The sequence below is a fragment of the Centroberyx gerrardi genome, unplaced genomic scaffold (assembly GCF_048128805.1).
Source record: "Centroberyx gerrardi isolate f3 unplaced genomic scaffold, fCenGer3.hap1.cur.20231027 Scaffold_61, whole genome shotgun sequence".
Classification (NCBI taxonomy): Eukaryota; Metazoa; Chordata; class Actinopteri; order Beryciformes; family Berycidae; genus Centroberyx; species Centroberyx gerrardi.
Genome location: NW_027605195.1, coordinates 250,468 through 261,582, shown reverse-complemented (window position 1 = coordinate 261,582; position 11,115 = coordinate 250,468). Strand labels below are relative to the sequence as shown.

Below are 11,115 nucleotides of genomic sequence, written 5' to 3'. Positions count from 1 at the left end.
TCCTTCTCTCATCGCTCCTTCCTCTCTTCCTTTCTTACCTCCTTCCCATAACTTCCAAATATGGTTGTCCCTCCCTTCCTAGTTCCCTCCTACTGTTCCTTTCCTTTTCTTACCTCCTTCTCTCCATCCCTCATTCGCTGCTACATCTCCCAAATATGGAAACACGGTCATCGTTTTCCTCCCCCCTCCTCTTTGCCCCGCCCCCCTCAGGTCCAGGAGCGCGTGCAGAAGGAGTTGGACGAGTGTGTGGGCGGCGAGCGAGCGGTGTGTGTGTCGGACCGCAGCCGGCTGCCGTTCCTGGAGTGTGTCATCAACGAAGGTCTGAGGATCCGACCGGTCAGCCCAGTGCTGATCCCACACACCGCTCTGACTGACAGCAGGTACACACACACACACACACACACACACACACACACACACACACACACACATACTAGATCTACAACCCCTCTCTCTCTCTCTCTCTCTCTCTCTCTCTCTCTCTCTGCTGTAGTATTGGAGGTCACTCTATCAGTCGTGGGACTCGTGTTTTGGTCAACATGTGGTCGATCCATCATGACCCGCAACACTGGGACAAACCTGACCTCTTCAACCCAGGTAACACACACACACACACACACACACACACACACAGATTCATAAAGAGTGTACATGCATGCGCACACACAGTCAAGTACAGTACATACAAATCCTTGCACATAAGTAGTACAAATATACACACACACAAGGTACACACATATAATACATACACACACACACACATTCACACACATTCACACACACACATAAACAGTGTGCTTACACACATACACATACACACAGACATGTAAACACACCTTCATTGTCACAATCATCAAATTTGACCAGTTTCCAAGTTGCACCTGAACGCACCTTAAACCACCGTCGTCTTCCCGCCCCCACAGATCGTTTCCTTGACGACCAGGGCCAACGGGTCACTCCTTCCTGTTTCCTGCCGTTCGGGGCGGGACCTCGGGTCTGCGTCGGCGAATCGCTGGCCAGACTGGAGCTCTTCCTCTTCCTGTCCTCTCTGCTGCAGCGAATGAGCTTCCGGCTGCCGGACGGGGCTTCCCCGCCCGACCTGCAGGGGCGGCTGGGCGTGGTGCTGCAGCCATTACCTTATAAGGTCGTCGTCACTCCGAGGGCGGAGTGGAGGGGCGGGGCAGAATAAGAGGAGGCGGAGTCTTTTTTTTAATAGTTATGCTAAATGGCAGGAAAGAGAACCAAAATACTCCTGTTGTAAAAATCAATCTAAAGGAATAGTTCACCCAAAAATAAAAATGTTGTCATTATCTACTCACCCTCATGTCAGTTTACTTAAGTTACTTAAAAAAAAATAGACATTGTTCCATAACATCTTTCCCATGCAGAGTAAAAGGAGAGGTGGCATGTTGATATAGACTACAGTATGCTGTGTTACAATATAAATTTATGAATTTTGTCATTATTCAATCTGTGATTAACAGAAAAATCTGTGATGCCCATCCCCATTAATCAAACCAATAATAGTGTAGTTGGATGGATTTTAACTAAGCTACTGGATAATTGTATTAGTTTCATGAATAAATTTGAGCATTTACTGTTACAGTTATAGTTGATGTTACCCTAGGCAGATGTAATGTATGATGGCTTCACATTTTGCAAACAAAAACAATGCCAAGTACTTCAGTCAAAATATACTTAAGTAAAAGTAAAATTACTGACTTCAAAAAAATACTCAAGTACACGTAATTCGTTGTAAATTCGAAATTGTTGTAAATGAAGAGTTTGGTTTGTTTTTTTTTTTTTTTCAAAAAAATACGATAACTATTCTGACTAAATGATCCGACAGCACAAACCAAATGTTGGTACTTTTTAAAGGATAGTAGGGAATTTAGTTCTTTAGGACCTTTAAGTCCTTGGTTGACTAAATGAGACACTTTCACAGACTGGATCATTAGATTTTATGGATATTAAATGATCAACTTCAGGTAATGATTTTGCTCCATAACGGATACTAGTATTCTGGAAATAAAAAAGCATTATTATTAATATTAGAAAGAGAGAGAGAGATGTAACCCAGAGTGTAATTTCACATTATTACTGTTTATAATCAATCAATAAAATATGATTCATACTCAAGACAGGCAGTAGATTTGATGCTTTTATTCAGTATATCGTCACACACTTTTAGAACAGGCTGGTTTAGTTAGGTCACACACACACACACAAACACACACACACACACACACACACACACTGACACACTCTCTCACACTACTAATTTTGTAATACTAATAATTATCATCGTTATCGTCACCATGTTGAGGGATTTTAAAGAAAAGATACACTTCCTTCCTCTCCTCCTCTTCCTCCCTTCCACTCCTCCAACAGAAACCTCATGTAAACATCACTCAAATGAAACAAGGAAAGAGAGGAAGGAAATAAGAGATAACGAGAAAACAAGAAAAATAAAGTTACTCGTTAGGATAGGGGGGTTTATACCTGTGCTTAACGAAGGGGGAGGGGCTTCTATAATTAAAGGAACATACTGACTTTTTTAGGAAATTAAATAATTTTGTCTTGAATCAACTTTAACTGCTTCCAATCTTCTCGTAGTACAACCAGAAGTTGAGCAAAGAGCCAAAAAGTCGGAGGATCCCTTTAAAAATCTAATGGGAGGTTAATGGGGCCAAAAATCCAGAGTTATCTAAACTTCAGACTGGATTCACATCGCTGGATTCACAACTCTGGTTTTACGGGGAAGGAGGATACATTTTAAAATAGAATAGGACTCCAGATGATGGTTGGTGGCCTGCAGATTAGACAAAAAAAAAAAATGTAAAGAAAAATATATATACTTCTCTAAACGAGTTAAGAAGTCAGCCTCGTGTTGGTTTTCCATGTTTTAACAGGAATGAAAGGAGGAGTTTACACCTTAAAGGAATAGTTCACCCCAAAACATGAATTCAGTCATTATCTACTCCCCACATGTCAGTGGAAACCCCCCCGTAGCTCAATCTCAGTCTTCTAACAAACTATTGAAGTTAACAGCCGTCTTTGTAAAGCTCCATAAAAGCAGAAAATGTCCATTAGATTTCTTCAAACAGCTCGTGCAGCAGAATCCAGAAGTGTTTTGTAGCCAAACGATTACCAAAAGTCCAATATTTACCTCATTATCTCCTAGATTTTCCTCACTGACGACGCTCTGGTGGAAGACTCTGCTTGCTACTGTATGGAGCGATGCGACCAGAGCATCGTCAGTGAGGAAAATAGTGGAAATAACGAGGTAAACACTGGACTTCCGGAGAGTGCAATCGTTTGGCTACAGAACATTTAGATCATGCTGATGATGTACATTTTATGTTTTTTTGGAGCTGTAAAAAGATGGTGGAGTTCAACGAATGAATGAGTAGATAATGACTGAAATTTCATTCTGGGATGAGCTATTCCTTTAAGTGTCTTACTTAAAGGGGCAATAATCAAGTGTTTTCCTGCCCCATAACATAATAGATCTGGGGAGGTTGATCAGGTTGTTGATCAATATCAGTAACTCATCAATTACTCAGCCAGCTGCTGAGATTTCTCACTCACTTTCCAGTTTGGATTCTGTTCTGGAACAAGCTTAGCTAGCTTGCTCCTTTTTATTGGGAAAATGGGTCAATTAGGTACATTAAAGGGATTTGATTAAGAGTGGGTTCTCAAATACAGTCCTTAGCCAGGGGTTTGCTATTAAGGGTTTCACAGGTTATTTCAGTGTTTCTGGTTACTGTGGTTTAAGGTTTAAGGATTCAAATTACTTGCGGCGTTTTAAAGCGTATTGTGGTGGATTTAAAACCAAATGTCTGACCTGCCAATGTGAATCCAGCCAATATGAAACAGTTATGTCAGTGAGGGCAATTTGGAAATGTATTAGTTGCTAGGCAACACAATGTCCTGCTGACATCCCTATTCTCCACTGAACTCAGTGACAGATTTCTCTGCTTCTAAAACTCTGCCGGTCTGAGAGTGACTCAACAAACGATAAAGACGAGGGTTTCCAAAAGTCACGCTAGCGCCAACATCAGACTGATGTACAGAGTTCGTTCAGGTTCTTCTGCTCGCTGCTGGAGGCTTTTATCCAAAACACTTTACAGTACCATGAGTGTTTTCATTTTTAGTGCTAGTGGCCCCAGTGGCAATTGAACCCCCAACCCTGGTAGTGTTAGTGCCTTGCTCTACCCATTGAACTAAAGGAATGAAAAATTCAGCTAACAATTGACAAAGCTTTAACATTTAAAAACAACATGTTTTGGCTGCAATGGTCTTTGTCAGAGTTACAAGAGTAGCTGGACTTTCATGCACTTTGAATGTTTGATGCTGCAGTGCATTCTGGTCTCTCTCCTGCTCCTGTGGGTGGAGAAATTGGTCTCTCTGCCTCTTCTACGATGGATTTCTCCCTGTGTGATTGTTGAACGTCTCTCGGTGCAAAATGGCGGCTCTAGAAAGAAGCCCTCGCTCTTTGATTCTGAGGGACCAAAAAACCTGACGTTTACCGCTGATGTTTTACATCCTGAAACATTTTCTCATATCAAACTCCACTGTAGCTGCTGGAAATATCTGGAGGTGACGTCACCTCGTCTACGATTGGCCGGTTATCCACCAAGAAGAACAATACACCAAACGACTAAATGGACCCAGGAATGCAAAGTACAGAGTTTAAGTGTTTTAGGGTGAATATTTCCTTTAAATACGTAACATTGTCCTCCATAACAACACCATGGTGAGATGTCCTACATTCCCAATGGGTCGACCCATACTGAAACTGTCTACACTCCTGGTACTGTGAGGTGATTTGGATAAAATCCTCCACCGAGTGGCAAAACCGGTGGTATTTTCCTTCACAAGGCTGATCGCAGTGCTGAAAACTTTTGGAAACCCGAGTTACAAACAGATTTTAGACAGATTTTAGACAGTATTTCTCCAGTCATTCTGGTCAACACTCCCCACCCACACAGAGCAATAACAGCTCCATCTAACGCTTAGTAGTAACAGTTGTCAAGTAGAAATGGCACTCTGTAACCATGGAGATATATAACCTTATTAGTTCAAGTAAACAAAAACACCGTCAACCACAACATCAACAACAACATCAACGGCTCGGTGTCACCTTTGACCTTTCTCGAGGGGTCTTTTGCGCAAGTCTCTACAAACTTTAGTCTATACAAACTCTTTGTCTCATTCTCAGTCTACAGACGTAACCTTAGCTTGGATTTGCACCGGGACATTTTAAAAAAAAGATCTGATTTTTAACCTGAATCAGAAATGTCATCAGAGAGTCTGTATTTTTTTTTAACTCTTTGAGGTCCAGATCTTCTCGAAATCTGTTTCCTGTTTTTGCACCCGCATAAATTTAGCCACAGAGGTTTAAAAACAAAAATCAGATCTTTTTTTTCCATCCATGTGTGAATCCAGCGTTGCATCCTCACCAAGAGATGCACGTTGGTTACCATGGAAACTACTGTGCGGCACAACAGTTCAGAAAACATCCAGCTGTCAATCAGTTTTAAACAGTTCAGCAAAACCTCCAAACTGTCCACTCCGTCGCTGCTGCCATTATCACGTCACGATATTGTCCAGAACAGCCATTTGCTTTGTCATTTAGATGTCTTGAAGTCGAACAAAGGTTTGTCCATCGCAGGCACCCATACGGGTACCGTTGTCGGCAAAGTTTCCCACCGACGAATGGGTCATTAAAGTACTTGTAGTTCCACCTTAGTGAGTCAGTGTTGTAATGCAGCATGGACACAGGGTTTAAGGATCGGTCAACCAGACTCAAGGTCTTTCCATCGGAGAAGGTTGAGTCAAATCACTCAAGAGAACTGACAGGTGACCAGTAATCTGGACTTCGCCGGTTGCCGTAGTTACACGGCAATGGCTACCGTGGGTTTTCCTCCTAGACGACACAGTTCAGTTCAGCGTCTTTTCTTTCTAACACATGGTTCCCCGGTCAGAAGAGTTCTGGTTCCAGCTCTGTTCCCACCAATCGCCTGCTTCCACAGTCCGATGATGTCACTGTGTTCTCTCATTGGCTCAGGGTCAGGCTGAGCCAAATCTCAAATCTCCACTCCTTAAAAAAAGCTGCGTCATTTCCAACACGTCCGTACATCTAGTTTGGAACAACGCATATTCAACTTTTCAACACAACTTGTATGCAGTAATAACTACACATATATTTAGAAGAAAAATATGCTCATCCCATAGCAAAAGGAAAAAGCCTGCACACTTATATTCTCCAACACAACTTCAATCGTTTTCGAAAATAAAGGCTGGGAAAGCTTGAAGTGTTCCGTCCGTCCATTAAAGTTGTCAATTACTACATATATTGAAACAATATTTTGTGTTAAAATGTATCACCAATGTGTGTTGACCCATACTAGACACATCCTAAAGATGTGTTGGAAATGGCGCATCCTTTTTAAAAGTGTACCAACTCAAACTCCTACACCAATATATATTACTTTGCTATCAAATCTTTCCAAAGCAGGTTTTGGCTTAAAGCCCCACTCCTGTCCCTTTTTCTGGGTTTATATACACACATTGACTTTTGCTGATGGAAAATATTGCTCTTCACAAATTTCAGATCCTATGGTGATTCAAAATACACCGACAAGTATAAACTATACAAACGTTAGTAACCCTCTGTCATCTTCAAAATATACTCTACCCTCATGTCTCGCTGCCACACAATATCAAGACCTCAATCTGACGGTGTACGCACCCTCAAAATGTTACGCCAACGGCCGAAAAATTGATATATTTTACTGTTAAACCTTCACAATGTTCTTGGCCTAAAGCACCAATCCTGTATTCTGTTTCCCAATCGTATGTTTACACATTATCAGTAGTGGGGTTAAGGGATTAAGGCCCTTGTTTGCTTAATTTTGAATTATCATGTAAATTCAGTCAATTAATCAATCAGTTTATCAATCGATCAATAGTATTTAGGTTGTTAAATGGTTAAGGAGGAAAGACAACTGTGAGAATGGAGGGATGCACTGAGAGAGAGGGAATATTTGAGTTTAGACTCTGTGTGTGTGTGTGTGTGTGTGTGGTGTCTAAGGTCTAAGAGGTATTGTTGTATCTGACCTCAGACGGAGGGAGGGAGGGAAAGAGAGAGGGAGAATAAATAGTGAGAAAGACAAAGACAGCGGTGATGACGTCTCCTCATCACTGTTTTGTGTTTTGTGTTTCCATCTAAAAGTCTCCATTGTTCATTCCTGTTACATAAAAGCTTTTCCCTGCTGAAAGACTAACTCGCACAAAACCAACCAATCCTCAACCCTGAAAGCTTTCACACACGGGCAGCGTTTTAGGCAGCTAGATCAACTGTCAATTATACCTGCAAATAGGATGGATCTAATAATAACTGTGTGTGAATAAATGTGACTCTCATCATCCAGTCACACCAGGATTCATTAAGGCTCCGTTCACACTGCAGCTGAAACTTTCCAAAGTCAGATTTTTTTCTTCACGTCACTCAGATCTGATGTTTTCTAATAAGTGTGAACATCAAAAAGCTGCACCGAGTCGCATTTTTTCAATTCCCATTTGGACCAAATCTGCTACAAAATCAGATCCCGAGTCATGCAACCTACATGTGACTTGTATTTGAACGCCCAAATCGTCATTTCTCAGCGTTGCCGTGACAACACGTAAATCTTACGTAAATCTTGCGCTTGTCTGAGCAGCGTTGGTATGGAGGACAACGAGACACAATGATAGAAAGAAAGAAAGACAGACGACTTGACACCTAAATTCAGGCAAAAACGGATGTGACGTCTCTTGTTATTGTTCCTATGTCAGTTCATATTGGTATGGGATACGGGTTACATCCTAGAATGGATATTAACAGTCATTAAAAATAAATCAGAGAAGAATTTCTTGAGTTCTTTCTTGAGTTGAGCGTGAAGGCCTGCAGTGTGAACGTAGCTGTGACAGGTGTGGATGCACAAAAATGGGATTTTTGATTTTTTGATTATACTGGGACAGAAAAATCTGGTTTTTGACCCTTGCTGTGGTTCAGATCTGGACTTGTTCTGGCTGTTTAAACAGGGTAAACCAGATTCCATGTGGTTTCTACCTGTTCAGATTGCCAGGAAACCATCAGATCTGAGAAACCAAGAGTTAAGAATCAGAGCTTTTCTTCTTTCCTTCCTCCACCCGTCCATCCATTTATCCATCCCACGCTACCTCTATCCCTATAATCTACCCACATAATCCCTCTCTCTCGTCAATCTTCCTCATCAAAAAGTTTCACTCACTGATGAATGAATCAATCTTCCTCCTGTAGCCAGTCAGAATGAATCATCCTCCTACATCAGTTTCTCTTCTGTACCCAAACAACGTCGATCCGTCGCCAACACGTTTCTAAACCTCCGTCATCACTGAAGACGTGCGAGGCGCTCTCTATTCTGATGAATGTTAAACTATTAAAAGTTGTTTTGTTTCCTTGTTAGTGAAAGACAGATGGAAGAAAGAAAACATTGTTTCTGTCAGGGACGTAACGTACCCTCTGGCGGCCATATTGGAGGTCCTCAGCTCTGTGAACAGCTGATTGTGTTTCAACAGAACTGAACAGACAGTAAATTTCTGTCTGTTTTTGACTGGTAACTGATCATTTCATCACTGATCCATCTGATTGATTTAGTGTTTAGATAATGTCAGCTTGTTAGCTAGCTAACCATAGTATCTGCTCAGCTAACATCACTGTCTTGTTGTTAACACATCTGATTAGCACACTAGCTAACGTATCTAGTAGCAGCTAGCGTTAGCATGTTCACATTAACATCAGTGTGTTTGCTGGCTAGTTAGCTAGCTAACAGTTTGTTCAGGTTAACTGAGCTGACTCTTCTCAAGCTACAACTCAGAGTGTTTTGGAGTAGAGACTAGGGCTAAAGACAAGACAGTTTACTGTGTCACAGTAACCAAATCCACCTTATCACACTATTCACTTTTACTTAGAACGTTACTTAATAGACCCAAAGCCACACCACAACAAGCTTTTTCAGCTAGTTCTCATTTTCTAACCTGGTTGTTATAGATTTAGACATTATTAACTAACAGTCAATTATCCAACGGACCTCCATGATGGTGCCAAACATGGTTGCTTGGAGATTTTTGATGCAACTGTAAAGCCTCTGTTGGGATCATACTGTAAAGCAATTTTTTCATGAAGAGATACTGTTAGAGTTACTAACAGAATGCTGAGGACGTCTTCAGCTGGAACGACGGGCTCTAATCTTTCTTGACATTTCACAAACTGTTGAATATACGTCTGTAGTAGAGTGGTTGCTAAACGTTTACAGTCCTGGACCCAAACTGAGTAAATGCCTCTCTTCATTAAAACATATTAGTACTCGTCATGTGGAATCCCACCATAAGTTGACCCATGGCCCAAAACTCACAGTTTAAGAAACCAAGTTGTAATGCGTTAACGCTTTCTCTTTAAACTGAGATACCATCTGTGCTGGTCTGATTAACAACGGCTGAACAAGCAACTAAATGTAATGTAACTCCACAATCACAAGCATCTGTGTTCACAACCTCCCCTGTTACAGAACATTCCCTAAAAACAGTATTTGAGGGTGGAACCCGTCATTTCCCCATGTTCACCCCTCGTCTTGGATGACAAATGGTTTGATCCGTCGCTCCTGTCAATCACACTGTCTCCACAACAATGATGACATCGCCACCATCCTCGGGCGACGGCATCACAGTGGGGGTGGGGTTACACAGTGTAAGCCCCGCCCCCGTGGTCGCCTGACCTCTGGCGGGGCAGTCCATGCTGTCGTGGCGATCGGTGACGCCACTTGCTCTCTTATCCCTTTCCCCTCCGCTTCCTCCTCCTCTCCTACTGTCCTCCTTCCTTTCCCCCTCCTCTTCTTCTTCTTCCTCCTCTTCCTCCTCCTCTTCCTCCTCCTCCACCTGACACCTGCACACCTCGATCCCCGAGTCGCCAGTCAGCCGCCGGTGTCTGTACTGGCTCTCGTCAGCTCCCACGTCCTCTTCTTCGTCATCGTCGTCGTCCTCCTCCTGCCGCTCCTCGTCGTCCTCCCCCCAGCTGGGAGGTCCCGGCTCGAAGACATCCACACAGGGGGAGAAGAGAGTCTGTTTCGGGGGGGACTGGGTGGCACGAGGCGAGGGGGAGAGGGAGGAGGCGTGGCCAGAGGAGGAGGCTCGGTCAGACTGGTGCAGAGCGGTGAGGGGGTCCAGGAGTAAAGCTGGGGCTTGGGGGGAGATGAGGGGTGAGGGGGAAGACTGAACAGGAACAAAAGTAGATTCAGGCTCTACCATTATGGCTGGGCAGGAGGAGGAGTAGGAGGCTGGGGCAGGGAGGGAGAGGACTGGGGCACCAGGAGGAGACAAAGGACCAGAACCAGAACAGGAACCTGATCCTGATACAGATCCAGAACCAGATCCAGGTACATAACTAGATCCATAACTAGAACCAGAACCTTTTCCTGATCCAGATCCAGAACCAGACTGGGTATGCAACAACAATGGACCGGCAAGATCTGACTCTGAAGATCGAGATAGGACCATGGAAGGACCTGAACCAGCTGGTACTGGAGCTGGATCCAGGCCAGATACGAGGCCAGCAGCAGCCTCTGGGCCTGGGGAGAGGACCAACACTGGGCTGGGAGAAACCAGGGCCAGAGATGAGCTAGGTGATAGTTCTGGGTTTGGGTATGGGGTTAAGGTGGGTAAGCTGGGTTCTGGGCCTGTAGCTAAGGTAGGGTTTGAAGGTGCTGGGGCTGGAACCAGAACCAGGGTGGGGTTAGGTGCTAGGTCTGGAGCTAGGGCGGGGTTTGAAGGTGCTGGGTCCAGAGCTAGGGTGGGGTTTGAAAATGCTGGATTTGGAACCAGAGTAGGGCTCGGTGCTGGGGATGGAACCAGAACCAGGGTTGGGTTAGGTGCTAGGTCTGGAACCAGGGTGGGGCTGGGTGCTGGGTCTGGAGGTATGGCAGGGTTTGGATTGGGGGTTTGAACACCATCAGAGCCTGTTGTTGGGGCCAAAGCCCTGCCAACATCTGGGGACGGTACTGAGGTTGGGCTACTAGTAATATTGGCTGTATC

General features: G+C 43.6%; 1 protein-coding gene across 1 annotated transcript in view; it reads left to right on the top strand.

Moving 5' to 3' along the window:
* The window catches only part of LOC139922784 (steroid 17-alpha-hydroxylase/17,20 lyase), a 22,342-nt gene extending 11,636 nt beyond the window's left edge, over positions 1-10,706 (top strand). The window contains 7 exon segments of the mRNA XM_078282292.1: positions 211-380; positions 494-597; positions 924-1,162; positions 3,185-3,286; positions 9,992-10,218; positions 10,346-10,460; positions 10,509-10,706. Of these exon segments, the coding sequence (XP_078138418.1) occupies positions 211-380; positions 494-597; positions 924-1,162; positions 3,185-3,286; positions 9,992-10,218; positions 10,346-10,460; positions 10,509-10,706 (1,155 nt within the window).
* Positions 10,707-11,115: the final 409 nt, after the last annotated feature.